Source organism: Scyliorhinus canicula, chromosome 4, assembly GCF_902713615.1.
Source record: "Scyliorhinus canicula chromosome 4, sScyCan1.1, whole genome shotgun sequence".
Taxonomy (NCBI): Eukaryota; Metazoa; Chordata; class Chondrichthyes; order Carcharhiniformes; family Scyliorhinidae; genus Scyliorhinus; species Scyliorhinus canicula.
The window spans coordinates 235,667,505-235,683,706 of record NC_052149.1 but is presented as its reverse complement, the minus strand read 5'-3'; the positions used below and the strand labels follow the sequence as shown (position 1 = coordinate 235,683,706).

The 16,202-nt window shown below is 48.2% G+C and overlaps 1 protein-coding gene across 11 annotated transcripts in view; it reads right to left on the bottom strand.

Moving 5' to 3' along the window:
* Positions 1-16,202, bottom strand: part of LOC119965489 (protocadherin-10-like) — a 631,779-nt gene that overhangs the window by 210,974 nt on the left and 404,603 nt on the right. The window contains exon 1 of one of the 11 annotated variants that reach the window (XM_038796319.1): positions 5,085-7,764. The exons of the other annotated variants lie outside the window; for them this stretch is intronic. Coding sequence (XP_038652247.1) covers positions 5,085-7,553 — 2,469 coding nt within the window. The 5' untranslated portion in view covers positions 7,554-7,764. Of the gene's footprint in view, positions 1-5,084; positions 7,765-16,202 lie in introns of those variants that run through there. 11 annotated transcript variants of the gene reach the window in all.

Genomic DNA, 16,202 nt, shown 5'->3' with positions numbered 1-16,202 from the left:
ATGTTGCTGGAGAGCTGCCTACTTTTCAAAACATCTGTTGGATTCTTCTCGACCACACCTGACACACACCGCTCCAACCTACATGTCAACTCCTTCACCAGTACTTTCACATCTGTGTTCACCAAAGAGATGGGCCTGTGGGACCCAAACTCCTTCCTCGTCTTCGGGATGAGAGAAATCGACGCCTGTGACAATGTTGCTGGCATCACCACCCTCTCCAGCGCCTCAACTTATCGTAGTTTTTTTATAAATTTTGTCCATGGCATGTGGGCATCGCTGGCTGGTCCAGCATTTATTGTCCATCCCTGAGGGCATTTAAGAGTCAACCACATTGCTGTGGGACTGGAATCACGTGTAGGCCAGACGAGGAAAGGATGGTAGATTTCCTTCCCTGAAGGACATTAGAGAAACAGATGGGGTTTTATGACAATCGAGAATTGTCTCATGGTCATCATAGAACATAGAACAGTACAGCACAGAACAGGCCCTTCGGCCCTCAATGTTGTGCCGAGCCATGATCACCACCTTAACCTTACTTTTATTAGCACTACGGGCAATTTAGCATGGCCAATCCACCTAACCCGCACATCTTTGGACTGTGGGAGGAAACCGGAGCACCCGGAGGAAACCCACGCACACAGGGGGAGGACGTGCAGACTCCACACAGACAGTGACCCAGCCGGGAATCGAACCTGGGACCCTGGAGCTGTGAAGCATTTATGCTAACCACCATGCTACCCTGCTGCCATCATTAGACATTTTCAATTCCAGATATTTTATCAATTTCAAATTTCACCATTTGCTGTGAATTTGAACCCAGGTTCTCAGAACATTACCCTGGGACTTTCTATTACTCGACCAACGACATTAACACTACGTCACTGCCTCTCCTGAGCACCTCATTTGCCTTTTCTGGCTCCGAAACCACCCCCCTTACCTTTAAAATCTCCCTAGATGCTGCCTGATGCCGCAATTTGTGGGCTAACATATGACTCGCTTTCTCTCCATGCTCATAGTGCATCCCCTTGCCCTCCGCAGCTGCCCCACCTCCTTGCCCATCATCAACCTGTCAAACTGCCCTTGCAGCCTCTTCTTCTCTGCCAATAACTATTGCATGGGCACAACCAAGAATCTCCTATCCACCTCGACTATCTCGTCTAACAACCACCTGTGCTCCCCCCTCCTCCTTCGAACTCAATGAGCCTAAAATAAAATAATGTCACCTCGGCCCACCGCCTTCTGTGCTTCCCAACATGTGGTCACCGACATCTCTTCATTTTGATTAAGTCCTACATAATTTATAATCACTACTCTCACGTTTTCACAAATGCCTTGCACGCCAGAAGTCCTGAATCCAACCTCCACCCCGGCCTCTGCACCTGCCCAAACTAGGCCTCACATACAGCAAATTTGGCGTGGTCGGAAATCACAATTCCCGCATATTCCGTCGCTACTACCCCCATCGGCACCGCCTGACTCACCACGAAAAAAAAATCAATTTTAGAGTATACTATATACACGTGCGCGAGAACGAGTACTCCCTCCCTAGTTCCTGAAACTCCACGGATCCACCATCCCCGTGCTCTCCATAAACCATCCCAGCTCCTTCAACGTCCACGACTTTTCTATCGACTTGGCACTCGACCCGTCGACCGTCGGCTCCATTACATAGCTAAAATCCCCTCCCATGATCAGCTGGTGCGTATCTAAGTCCGGAATCGCCCCAAGTAACCTCTCTGCAAAGCCGCTCGACTTCGAATCAAACCCGAGTGAAATTCATGTCCCACTCGTGCCTTCCTCAGCCTAACCTGGTACTTCACCCGGAGATGCATCTCCTGCAAGAAAATCACTTCCGTTCTCAAACCCCTAAAGTCTACAAAAAACCCGGGACTTCGCCAGTCCAATTAGCCTGAGGACATTCCAGGTCATATCTCTTACCAGAGGTTTATGCCTCCACCCCTCCCTTTAGCATCCGGCATCGTCCCCCTTCAGTTCTGCCGAACCGAATCCACTGTGAACCATCCAAGATGGCCCCCACTACTCTCTCAATCGCCTTCGACCAGTCACTGTGCATCTCTATCCTCAGCTGTAGAAATTCCTCCTTGATGAAGTTCATCAATTGCTCCATCTGAGGCTTAACCACCGACAATCACTCTTCCTTCTCCGCCATTTTCACAATTGGTGCTGCACCCACAACACTCCTCCAACTCCTGAGCCAGGTCTTTCACTGTCTGATACCGGGTCAGATAGCCAGTAAAACGAGGGATTTTTTTCTCTTACACTTTCCGCTCCACGTTCTGCCGAAGCTATCCAATACACTGGTGAAAAATGCCAAAACCAATGCCTTCATTCCGGAGCTGCCCTGTGGAAACACTGTCTCCATGGCCGCCACTAGAAGTCCTAGTTTAGCTAATTTGATTGTAGGGGGAGACAGGAACTCTGGAATGAACATCTCCCAGCCAGAAGAAAGACTCAACAGCTGCAAAGAGGCAGACTTCCTAATGAACAAGTTACAGTCCTGTTAACCAGGGAATTCGGGCAGAAATAATGTTTGAGACGACTGGCTATAAGTGAACAGAGAGCAAGGAACCGTTCAGACGAATTGAAGAAAGAGTAAACAGACTGCACTGAGTTAAAAGACACAGTTGCAGTAACATGTTTTAAAGTGGGGCAGCAGCCTTCAAAGATGAATCAAACGTCTGATGCTGTTTTCACACAGTCAGGGAATGGAGAGTTAAAACAATTTGGCGCAGCTTGCACAGCAGTCAAGAGAAAGAAATCGAAAGACGATTGGTGTAAAATCTTGTAATGGGTTAGCTGTTAAAAGTGGAGTGGAAGCTTTGTTTAAAAGTATAATTTGGAAAACCTGGTCTGGATTGCGGAAATCAAACTGCTAAAGGAAAACATACTTCTAAGACACTACGTTGAAACGTGTTTTTGGAAGTGGAGGGAGGTTGGAAACTCTCACGTGACAGTCATCTGCGGGCGTTGGGGGGGGGGGGGAGTGGGTGGCGGATTCTCAGGAATCATCCACAAACATTCACATGGGTTTCAGAATGGAGAGTGCATTTGCTCATAGTCATATTGTATGTTTAAAACAAACTGTGTGTTAATGAGGCCACTGCAGATTAATGTGTACGTTGCAATCCTTGTTAATCCAAAAACCCGTGTGTGTTTGTCAAAATGGGAGGGGGGGGGGGGGGGGGGTCGGTGGATGGCGTGGGGCTCAGAAAAAACTATTATTTTATACTCCAATTTTTCCATGTTTGATAAATGTTATTTCTTTGTTGTTAAAATGTATTAGTGGTCCTGTGATTCTGTTGTTCCACTGTTAATGCACTAAAAGTGAGAGTTACAATCTTTTGAGTTAGGGTCCCACTCTAAGATCTTCCTATCCATTTATAATAGCAAATGGGTTCATCACAACCCCGTACAAACCTTAAAGTGCACCAGAGAGAAGGCCAGGCATTAAATTACGTTAACGTGCAAATTTTAAAAAGTGAGTCAAAAACTCTGCATCTGAATGCCCATAACATTCTCAAAAATGGATGAATTGTTAACACCAATAGCCATTGAGGAGACATGGTGCAAAGTGACTAAATCTTGGCGCTGAATATTGAATGGTACCTGACATTTCGAAAAGACAGGAAGTTCAGTAACGATGGTGGAGTAGCTCTGTTAATTAAGGATGTCAGGAATAAATGGCGCTTCTTCTGATTGGCAATCTGGTACTAGTGAAATGACACAGGCATCCGTTCTGGAGCATGAACTATTTACAATCTAGACCAATGACATGGATAGCCGGGCCCAATATGGTAACATAGAATTTGCCAATTACACCAGAATAGGTAGGAAAGTAAGTTTTCAAGAGGAAGTAGATGCGCTGCATCGAAATATAGATGGAATAAATAGTGGGCAAGAATTTGGTAGATACTAATAATAATAATGCAGCATAATGTGAACGTGTCAACTTTGGCAGGAAAAATAGAACATCGGGATTGCATAACTTGGTGGCACCGAGTGATGTGGATGTTCTGGTACATAAATCAGAAAAATCTAGGACGCAAATACAGCGAGTGATGCGGGAGGAAATGGAATATTGTTGTTTATTGCAAGTGGAATGGAATATAAAACTAGGGAAGTTTCACTGCAGCCATAGAGTGCCTTGGTGAGACCAAATCTGAATTGCTGTGCAAAATTGTGGCCTCCTTATTTGAAAAACTATGCTATTCCATTCGAATCAGTTCAGATCAAGTTCACTTGACAATTTCCAGGAAAGAAGGCATTATTTTATGGAGAAAGGCTGAACAGGTTTCCCTTTATCCATTGGAGTTTAACAGAATGCGAGATGACCGGATTCAAACGTACAAGATCCCGAGGAGGTTTGTTGGAGTGGATACCCAGGGGGATTGTTTCTAGTGTGGGGAAAGTAGAACTAATGAGAAATGGTTTACAAATAAGATCGTCCAATTTGCCTTTTAAGATTGAGATGAGGGAAAATGATTTCTCTTAAAGGGTCGTTAGTACGTGGAATTCTTTCCCCAGAAAGCAGTAGAAGTTAGGTCCTTGGATTAATGAATTCTGACTTCGGTAGATTTATGATAAACAAGGGATCCAGAAGTTATGGTTGCAGATCGGGTGGAAGTGCAGTTGAGACCACAGCCAGTTCAAGCATGCTCTTAAAGAATGCGGGAAGCAGGCCAAAGTGCCTATTTCTGCTCCAAAGTCCTATGTTCCTGTGGTTACAGGATCAATATTCAACTGACACCTAGAACCAACATAAGCACGTTCTAGTTTCTCAAACGATAGTCACATTTAAAGCTTTACAAAGTGTGCGACATGATTTGAATTGGCTCGACAATGCGTTACATATAATCACATAAGAATGCTAATTCACCCTAAAGATACTTTAACACAGCAACGAGAATGCTGTTGACTGGGAATGGAAATAGAGCAGAAAACTGTCAATGATAAAGTTAAGCTATTATTTCCATCCCGTTCATTTAAAGGTGCAGAATTTAGCGAATATATCTGTCAATACAATATCTGTGAAGATCTTACATTCTTTTGTAAAAGCAACTCACCTCGTTGCTTCCAGCGATGCTGTAATGTTGAGAATTAATCATTCCCGGATTTTCATTCCTCATAGACCCACTCCGGACATAATTTTTGTATGTAGCTGACTTGCATGTGTTGGGGGTTATGAAGTCTCTCTTTGTTGATTGTAATGTTGAACATGACGCGTAGCGGAAACTCTGAGAAAGTGGATCACCCCCGAATACCTCAACATAGTTGGGTGGTATCTGAAGATTTCGACTGGCCTTTCGCATTCCATTCAGTGAATATCTTGTTTCAAAGCAGCAGCAAACACTCAGAGAACAATACTGAGCACCCAAAGCATTCCTGCTTCGATGAACCTTCACTGCGAGGATTATTAGAACCACGAGAAATATGCTAGAAATTAGTCCTAACGCTATGACCAAGGAAAGGCTCAGATCAGGAGTTAATCCAGGATATTCAGTTGATTCACTAACGCTGGAGAATGTTTCAGTGTCACCACCGACATCGGATAAGATAATAGTCACTGTGGCAGAAAGTGATGGTGTTCCATTGTCTTTTACCACAATCACCAACCTTTGTTTAGAGGCATCTTTCATGCCAAGTCGACGGATAGTCCAAATTTCCCCAGTGTCTGCTGAAATAGTGAAACGGTTATGCTGGGTAGCTTGAAAAATGGAATAAGAAAGGCGAGCGTTCTGACCGGCGTCAGCATCAGTAGCCGATACCTTAGCAACCAAGTAGCCTGGCTCCGCAGACCGGGAGATTGTTTCTGTTACCGTTGAGCCATACTCGGCTAATGGGTGCACGATTACTGGAACATTGTCATTCTGATCAAGGATAATAACATTCACTGAAACATTACTGACCAGTGGTGGTGTCCCAGAGTCCGTGACCTGAGCTTGGACCTGAAAGCTTCTGAATTTCTCGTAGTCAAATGATCTCTGAGCGAAAATGGCGCCATTGTCCGAGTTAATAGAGATATAAGTGGATGCCGAGGCATTCTGAACTTGTGTGTCCAGGATAGAGTATTTTAGTCGAGCGTTCTGTCCAACATCTGGATCAAATGCTGTAATGGAAAATATAGAAGCGCTAATAACATTGTTCTCCATGACGGTTACTGTGTAGAAAGGCTGGGTAAACCGTGGCACATTGTCATTTATATCTGAAACCTCTACCCGAATGGTTTTCCTAGATGTCAGAGGAGGATTTCCTGCATCTGTGCATGTTATAGTGACGTCATACTGGGAGGTATTTTCACGATCCAGTGGATGTTGAACAAGTAATTCATAATAATTCTTCAAAGAAGAATCTAGTTTAAAGGGGAGTTTCTTTCCAATTTCACATTGTACCTGTCCGTTCCTCCCGGAATCTTTATCAGCTGCACTGAACAGAGCGACTACAGTTCCAAGTGGAGCATCTTCTGAAACTATACTGGACAAAGTCCTCACCGTCACCTCAGGTGCGTTATCATTCACATCAATAATATCCACCAAAACATCACAATGCCCGAACATTGCGTCCGAACCCTTGTCCATTGCTTGTATGTTCATACGAAAAGTTTTGTTTTCTTCATAATCTAATTTCCCTTCCACTCGAATCTGACCAGTTTTGGAATCCACTTCAAACAATTCACGAGCTCTCGCAGAGGTTTGTGTACCGACCGTGTACGTTATCTCTCCATTGGGACCTTCGTCCAAGTCAGTGGCATTTAACATGATTACCCGCGTTCCTCTGGATGCTGTTTCCAATAGGGTGATTCTATAAACTGACTGGGGGAAAACAGGGGCGTTGTCGTTCGCATCTTTTACTATGACTGAGACCTGAGCCGTGCCCGATCTCACAGGGACACCGCCATCCTTGGCAATTAACGTTAACGTGTGGCTGGATTCCGCTTCTCTATCCAATGAACTCTGCAACACCAATACTGGCATTCTTTCCACCCCGTCGTTCACCTGTACATCGAGGTGAAAAAAATCGTTCGGAAGTAGCTCATAGGTTTGCAAGGAGTTTGGTCCAATATCCGGATCATGCGCGGTCTCGAGGGGAAAGCGCGTTCCCGGGATAGAACGCTCTGAGATTTCAAGGGGTATTTTTCTCTTTGGAAAACTGGGAGCATTGTCATTCACATCGAGAATCTCCACTGAAACCTGGTACAGCTTTAAAGGATTTTCAAGCAAACAGTCTAAGGATATCACACAACTCAAACTAGGTCCGCAAATCTCTTCTCTGTCAATTGTCTCTTTGAGATATAAAAAGCCAGAGTCCAAATTTATATCCACATGTTGTTTCCTGGGTCCGGGTACAATCCGAAAACTGCGAGCCGAGAGCTGCTTTATACCTAAACCCAAATCATCTGCGATATTCCCAACAAAGGCGCCCAGTTGCAGTTCTTCAGGAATCGAGTAACGAATCTGCCCAAACACCAGATTCCACGAGGAGAATACACAGTAAAATAATTGGCATTTTAGCAACCAATCTATTTTATATCTCATTTCCAGCGAAAAACATACCCCTTATTTCAGAATGTGCATCAATTATCCTTTTTAAAGTTATATCAATATATTTTAAACCTGGAAAAGTTGCGATGTTGCAAATACCTGTTGCTTTAGAAATCGCTCGGATTATTTCATCGAAATCTTCTATTTTTGTGTAAAATTGCCGGTGAATTCGTGGACAAATGCTGCCGAGCTGCTCGCTCTCCAATCATCACCGCGTCTGATGGTGCGCGATGGTGGATGGGTAGTGAAGGGGGCAGTCCGGATCCCCAATCACAGCTCAGCTTCTGATTGGTGAACAAGGCACATTACGTCCAATGAAAATACTGTTCATTTCTTAAAGCTGGAATGTCTGAAATCAGCGCACATACTTCGATTTATCGTTGCACAATTAAAATTGATTTGTTTTGCTAATTTCGTTCACCATTCTGTATTATTTCTCTGTGTTGCAAACCGTTATCGCTACAACGGTATTACAATGGACCTGATCACCAACTTGATAGAACATATGGCAGAAGGAATAAAGGAAATAAGTCTTTAAGGTGCAAGCATAATTCTTTGGCGATCCCATCAATTTAGTTGAATTGATAATCAATGTATGATATTTCTGTCCTGGTTTCCCAACCCTAAGTAGCTGCTAATCCCTACTGGATAAAGTCTCAGTTATTTCCTCATTTGACTCTAAATCTAACGAAACAGCATGATCCTTTATGGAGATTTCCAAAATCCTCTACTTCCCTACCAAAGAACCAGCTGACCAACGTATCAGTCTGTTATTTGACCTGAAGTAAACTCCATTCACTGCATCTGAAGTCAATTGATTCATGATTAAAATACGTTCTAATCTGAAATAGAAAGAACAAGTGCTGAAAACATTCTGAGGAAATCTTATTTGATTCTACTGTAATTCTACTTCCCTCTCCTCAGATGCTGCCAAACACGCTCAGCATTTACAGCATGTTCTGTTTTTATTCCTGATTTCCAGGATGCGCAGTTTTTGGGCAACACTGTTGCATAGTGGTTAGCATTATAGCTTCACAGCTCCAGGGTCCCAGGTTCGATTCCCGGCTTGGGTCACTGTCTGTGCGGAGTCTGCACGTGCTCTACGTGTCTGCGTGGGTTTCCTCTGGGTGATCTGGTTTCGTCTCACAGTCCAAAAATGTGCAGATTAGGTGGATTAGCCATGTTAAATTGCCCTTAGTTTAGATGGGGTTACTGGATTCCAGGGATATGGTGGAGGTGTGGGCTTAAATAGGGTGCTCTTTCCAAGAGCTGGTGCAGATGCGATGGGCCGAATGGCCTCCTTCTGCACTGTAAATTCTATGATATCTATGATACGATTTTTTTTAGACTTCTCATTTGAAACATTGCATGAATGTTGAGAATTACATCTTGAACCCTCCAGCTTTACAGTCATTTCCAAGTGATGTTTTTATTATATACAATTTCTTCTGTGATATTCAATGTATTAAAAGTGTTCACACATTAACCTCTCTATTCTCGTTTCTAAAGTGAATTTAAGCGGTTTGGATTTGAAAGATCTAATGATTATAGTCTTCTTTGAAGTGCAAAGGCTATAAAAAAGGTAGATGTTATATGTCATGCTCAATAATTGGCCATATACATATTTGGCACAATGCTGGCATAACAACTTGTCATGACTCGAAAACCATTAACTCCTGGCGCCACTGCATATTCAGTTTGCTATATTACCTCTTCCATTCTGCCGAGGAGCTTTCAACGTTTGATATATTAAATTTGTTCTTACTTTTTGTTTTAGATTACGTACCTATTAGCTTGTTTTCTTGAATGTTACATATATTCCATGTTGTTGTATAATTCTTTCATGTGATCTGGACGTCACTGGCAAGGCCAACATTTGTTGCCCATTCCTTATTGCCCACGAATTGAGTGGTTTGATAATTCAATGAAGAGGGTCAAGACTCAAGCACAATGCTATGTGTCTCGAGTCACATGCAGGCCAGACCTGACAGCAGATTTCCTTCTGGTAACGGACATTAGTGAATCAGATGGCTTTTTACAAGAGTTGATCACAATTTAGTGGTCTCCATTACTGAGACCAGCTTTACACTTCGGAATTATTAATTACACCGGCTATGTAATTAATTACACCGGCCGATGTCTAGCATTCACCTAGGCCTCTGGTTTACGAGACCAGTGACAGGAGCACTGGTCACCATTCACTCTTTAAACAGTTTTTGAATCGTTACCTGCGACTCTGAAAATAAACATTTTTTACCAGCGGTGTGCCTCAGGGATCGGTGCTGGGTCTACTGTGAATGATTTAGATAAGAATGTAGGAGGCATGGTTAGGAAGTTTGCAGAATACACCAAGATTTTTTTTTCAGATGACACCAAGATTGGTAACATAGTGGATAGTGAAGAAGATTATGCAAGATTGCAACAGGATCTTCATCAATTGGGCCAGTGGGCCGATGAAATGCAAATGGAGTTGAATTTGGATAAATGTGAGATGATGCATTTTGGTCAAATCGTTCCATGACCTACTCAGTTAATGGTAGGGAGTTGGAGAGAGTTACAGAACAAAGAGATCTAGGGGTACGCATTCATAGCTCCTTGAAGATGGAGTCGCAGATGGACAGGGTAGTGAAGAAGGCATTCAGCAGGCTGGGTTTTATTGGTCAGAATATTGAATACAGGAGATGGGACATCTTGTTGAAGTTGTAAAAGACATTGGTAAGACCACACATGGAATGCTGTGTTCAGTTCTGGCCACAATATTATGGGAACGATATTTTTAAACTAGAAAGAGTGCAGAAGAGATTTACGACGATGCTACTAGGACTTGATGGTCTGAGGTATAAGGAGAGGCTGGATAGGCTGAGGCGTTTTTCCCTGGAGCGTAGAAGGCTCAGGGGTGATCTTTTAGAGGTCTATAAAATAATGAGGAGCATAGATAACGTAGATAGTCAACATATTTTCCCAAAGGTAGAGGAGTCTAGAACTAGAGGGCATAGGTTTAAGGTGAGAGGGGAGAGATACAAAAGAGACCAGAGGGGAACTTTTTTCAGACAGAGGGTGGTGAACATCTGGAACGAGTTGCCAGAGACATTGATAGAGGCGGGTACAATTTGTTCCTTTAAAAAACAGTTAGACAGCTACATGGGCAGAATGGGTATGAGGGATATGGGCCAAATGCGGGCAAGTAGGACTAGCTTAGTGATAGAAACTGTGCGAAATTGGCAGCCTGGGCCAAAGGGCCTGTTTCCATGCTGTAAACATCTATGACTCTACGACTCTTATCACCATGTCCCCGCACAGCTATGTATCACTGGGAAAAGTAATTTCAGGAATACATCACGTCCATAAACACCGTTAAAGGTTGATATCCGAGAAAGGATCTTTGAAGAATGTATCAGGACGTTACACTGGCAGTTTCAAAACTTTTTAAAAAAAAATAATTTTTATTCAAATTTTCAGAAAATATCAATAACAAAATACAATAAGAAAAGAGGAAACAAACCCCCCCCCCCCCATACATACAAAAAAGAAATAAATTAACACCCGCCATCAACAATGAACAAATATACACGCCCGTTCAACGCAAAACAAAGAGACGAACACCCCCCATCCGCCCCCCCCCCCCGGGTTGCTGCTGCTGCTGACCTTTTTTCTACTGTTCTGCCAGGAAATCTAGGAATGGTTGCCACCTCTTGAAGAACCCCTGCACCGATCCCCTTAGGGCAAATTTCACCCTCTCCAATTTAACAAAACCCCGCCATATCGTTGATCCAGGCCTCCACGCCTGGGGCCCGCGCATCCTTCCACTGAAGAAGAATCCTCCGCCGGGCTACCAGGGACGCAAAGGCCAGAATACCGGCTTCTTTCGCCTCCTGCACTCCCGGCTCCTCTGCAACCCCAAATATTGCGAGCCCCCAACTCGGTTTGACCCTGGATCCTACCACCCTCGACACCGTCCTCACTATGCCCTTCCAAAGTTCCTCCAGCGCTGGGCATGCCCAGACCATATTGGCATGGTTTGCTGGGCTCCCTGAACCTGTCCTCACTCCCAAAAAACCGGCTCATCCTTGTCACGGTCATGTGAGCCCTATGCAGCACCTTAAATTGTGAGCCTCGCGCAAGAAGTCGAGGAGTTCACCCTCCCTAGGGCGTCCGCCCACGTCCGCTCCTCGATCTCCTCACCGAGCTCCTCCTCCCACTTGCCCTTCAGCTCCTCCACCGAGGCCTCGTCCTCCTCCTGCATCACTTGGTACATTGCCGAGATCCTCCCCTCTCCAACCCACACCCCCGATAGCACCCTGTCCTGGACCCCCCGCGGTGGCAACAGTGGGAACTCTGCCACTTGCCGCCTGACAAACGCCCTTACCTGCATATACCTGAAGGTGTTCCCCAGGGGGAGCCCGAACCTCTCCTCCAGCTCACCCAGGCTCGCGAACTTCCCATCCACAAACAGGTCTCCCATCCTCCTAATACCTGCCCTGTGCCAACTCAGGAACCCGCCGTCAATTCTCCCCGGGACAAACCGGTGGTTCCCCCGTATCGGGGACCCCACCGAGGACCCCACCTCCCCCTGTGCCACCTCCATTGCCCCTAAATTTTGAGGGTAGCCGCCACCACCGGCCTCGTGGTATACGTCATTGGAGGGAGCGGCAGCGGCGCCATCATCAACGCCTCCAGGCTCATGCCCACACAGGATGCCATCTCCATCCTCTTCCATGCTTCCCCTTCCCCCTCCATCATCCACTTGCGCACCATCGCTGCGTTGGCAGCCCAGTAATACCCACAGAGGTTGGGCAGCACCAGCCCACCCCGCCCCATCCCTACGCCGCTCCAGGAACACCCTTCACACCCTCGGGGTCCCCTGCGGCCACACAACCCCGTAATGCTCCTATTAGCCCACCTGAAGAAGGCCTTCGGGATAAGGATGGGGAGGCACTGGAACAGGAACAGAAATCTTGGGAGCATCATCATCTTTACTGACTGCACCCTACCCGCCAGAGACAGCGACAGTACGTCCCACCTCTTAAACTCCTCCTCCAGTTTATCCACCAGCCTCGTGAGGTTAAGCTTATGCAAGGCCCCCCAGCTCCTGGCCACCTGGACCCCCAAGTACCTGAAGCTCCTATCCACCCTTTTTAGTGGGAGCTTACCAACCCCCCCTCCTGGTCCCCTGGGTGAACAGCGAACAGCTTGCTCTTCCCCATGTTGAGCTTGTACCCTGAGAAATCCCTAAACTCCCTGGGAATCCTCATTTCCTCCGGCATTCCCCCCACCGGGTCTGCCACATACAACAACAAGTCATCCGCATAGAGCGACACTCGATGTTCCTCCCCACCTCGCACCAGCCCCCTCCAGTTCCTCGACTCCCTCAACGCCATGGCCAGGGGTTCAATTGCCAGCGCAAAAAGCAGTGGGGACAAGGAACACCCCTGCCTCGACCTTCGGTATAGCCGAAAATACTCCGACCTCCTCCTATTCATGGCCACACTCGCCACCGGGGCCTTATATAACAGCCTCACCCACCTGACAAACCCCTCCCCAAACCCGAACCTTTCAGCACCTCACACAAGTACCCCCACTCTACCCTATCGAAGGCCTTCTCCGCGTCCATCGCCACCACTATCGCCGCCTCACCTTCCACCGCCGGCATTATTATAACATTCAAGAGCCTCCGTATGTTAGTATTCAACTGCCTTCCTTTCACGAACTCCGTTTGATCCTCATGAATAACCTGCGGCACACAGTCCTCTATCCTCGTGGCTAAAATATTCGGCAACAACTTGGCGTCTACATTTAAGAGTGATATCGGCCTGTATGACTCACAGTGCAGGGGATCCTTGTCCCTCTTAAGGATCAAGGAAATCAGCACCCGAGACATCGTCGGAGGCAAAGCCCCTCCTTCCCTTGCCTCGTTGAAGGTCCTAACCAACAGAGGGCCCAGCAGGTCTGCATACATCTTATAGAATTCGATCGGGAACCCATCCGGCCCCGGCGCCTTCCCCGGCTGCATGCTTCCTATCCATTTGACCAACTCCTCCAGCCCAACCGGCGCCCCCAGTCCCTCCACCTGTCCCTCCTCCACCCTTGGGAATCTCAGCCGGTCCAGAAAACGCCCCATCCCCCCTCTTCCACTGGGGGTTCGGACCGATACAGTTCCTCATAGAAGTCCCTGAAGGCCCAATTGATGCCTAACCCACTTCGCACCGCATTCCCCCCCCATCCTTAACTCCACCAATCACCCAATCCGCATCTCGCTTCCGAAGCTGGTGCGCCAGCATCCGGCTCGCCTTTTCCCCATATTCATACACCGCCCCCTGTGCCTTCCTCCACCGAACTTCCGCCTTCCTGGTGGTCAACAGGTCGAATTCGGCCTGGAGACTACGCCACTCCCTCAGCAATCCCTCCTCCGGAGCCTCCGCATACCTCCTGTCCACCCTCACCATCTCCCCCACCAACCTGTCCCTCTCTCTCTGCTCTCTCCTCTCCCTGTGGGCCCGAATGGAGATCAACTCTCCCCTAACCACCGCCTTCAGCGCCTCCCAGACCATCCCCACTCGGACCTTTCCATTGTCATTGGCCTCGAGGTACCTCTCAATACATCCTTGGACCCGCCCGCCCACCTCCTCGTCCGACAGCAACCCCACCTCTGAGCGCCAAAGCGGGCGCTGGTCTCTCTCCTCCCCCAGCTTGAGGTCCACCCAATGCGGGGCATGATCAGTAATGGCTATTGCCGAGTACTCAGTATCCTCCACTTTCGCAATCAGCGCCCGACTCATAAGAAAATAGTCAATCCGGGAATAGGCCTTATGCACATGGGAGAAGAATGAAAAATCCCTGGCCCTCGGTCTCGCAAACCTCCATGGGTCAACCCCTCCCATCTGGTTCATAAACCCCCTCAGCACCTGAGCCACCGCTGGCCTCCTACCCTTCCTGGATCTGGTCTGATCCAGTGCCAGATACAGCACCGTGTTGAAATCCCCCCCCCACCCCCCCATTATCAGGCCCCCAATCTCCAAGTCGAGAATCCGGCCCAACATGCGCCGCATGAAACCCGCATGGTCCCAATTCGGGGCGTATACATTGACCAGCACCACCCGCTCCCCCTGCAGCTTGCCACTTACCATCACATACCTCCGGGCACTGTGTGCCACAACATTCGACGCCTCGAACGACACCCTCTTTCCCACCAGGATCGCCACCTCCCGATTCTTTGCATCCAGCCCCGAATGAAACGCCTGCCCTACCCATCCTTTCTGCAATCTAACCTGATCCGCCACCTTCAGGTGCGTCTCCTGAAGCATGACCACATCCGCCTTCAGCCCCTTCAGGTGCGCAAACACGTGGGCCCGTTTGACTGGCCCATTCAGTCCCCTTACATTCCAGGTTATCAGCCGATCAGGGGGCTACCTAACCCCATCCCCCGCCGACTAGCCATTACCCTTCCTCAGCCCGCTCGGCCCTTTCCCCACGGCGGTAGACCACCATCCCGACCCCCTCTACCTGCTCCAGCTCCCTCTTGGCCATTCCAGCAGCAACCCGGTACCCCACCCCCACCCCGCCCACCCTCCCCCAGCTAGGGCCCCCCCTAGCTGCGTTGCTCCCTCCATTTCACTCCCATAAGTCAGCCGACTCCTGCTGACACCGGCCACTCCCGCCACTCCTTCGACCCCTCCCAGTATGGGGCTTCCCTTCCTCCCCATTGCCCACCAGCAAGTTCTCCTCCTCCCCCTACCGCTCTCAGTGCGGGAAATAGCCTGCGCTTTCCACCTGCCCGACCCTGCCTCCTCTGACGCAGCTCCCTTAACCGGCCCGGTCCCCTCGCGGGGCCCCAACCCCCCTTCCCGCCATCAGCCCCCCACACTGCAGGTCTGCCACCCTCCCCGATCTCATCCGACAGACCCAAGCAAAAATAGTGCTCCACCCACCCTAAAAGCAACAAAGAACCAACAATAAACAGAGAACCCCCCCTCAAAATGTAACACAGCTACACGCAAACCCCCGTACCCAACCTTCAGTTTGAGTCCAATTTCTCGGCCTGTACGAAGGCCCACGCCTCCTCCGGGGACTCAAAGTAAAAGTGTCGGTCCTTGTAGGTGACCCACTGACGCGCCGGCTGCAGCATGCCTAACTTCACTCCCTTCCTGTGTAGCACCACATTCGTCCGGTTGTACCCGGCCCTCTTCTTTGCAACCTCCGCACTCCAGTCCTGGTTGATCCGTACCTCTGTGTTCTCCCACCTGCTGCTCCGTTCCTTCTTGGCCCACCTGAGCACACACAACCGGTCAGCAAACCGGTGGAACCGCACTAGCACCGCCCGCGGCAGCTCATTAGGCTTGGGCCTTCTCGTCAACACTCTGTGGGCCCCCTCCAGCTCCAGGGGACCCTGAAAGGACCGAGCTCCCATCAGTGAATTTAGCGTGGTGACCACATAGGCCCCCATGTCCGACCCCTCCAGCCCCTCCGGAAGGCCCAGGATCCGCAGATTTTTCCACCTCGAACGGTTCTCCATCTCCTCGAACCTCTCCTGCCATTTTTTATGGAGCGCCTCATGCGCCTGCACCTTCACCTCGAGGCCTAAGATCTCGTCCTCGTTTTCGGAGACCTTTTGTCGGGCCTCTCGGATCGCCACCCCCTGGGCCGTCT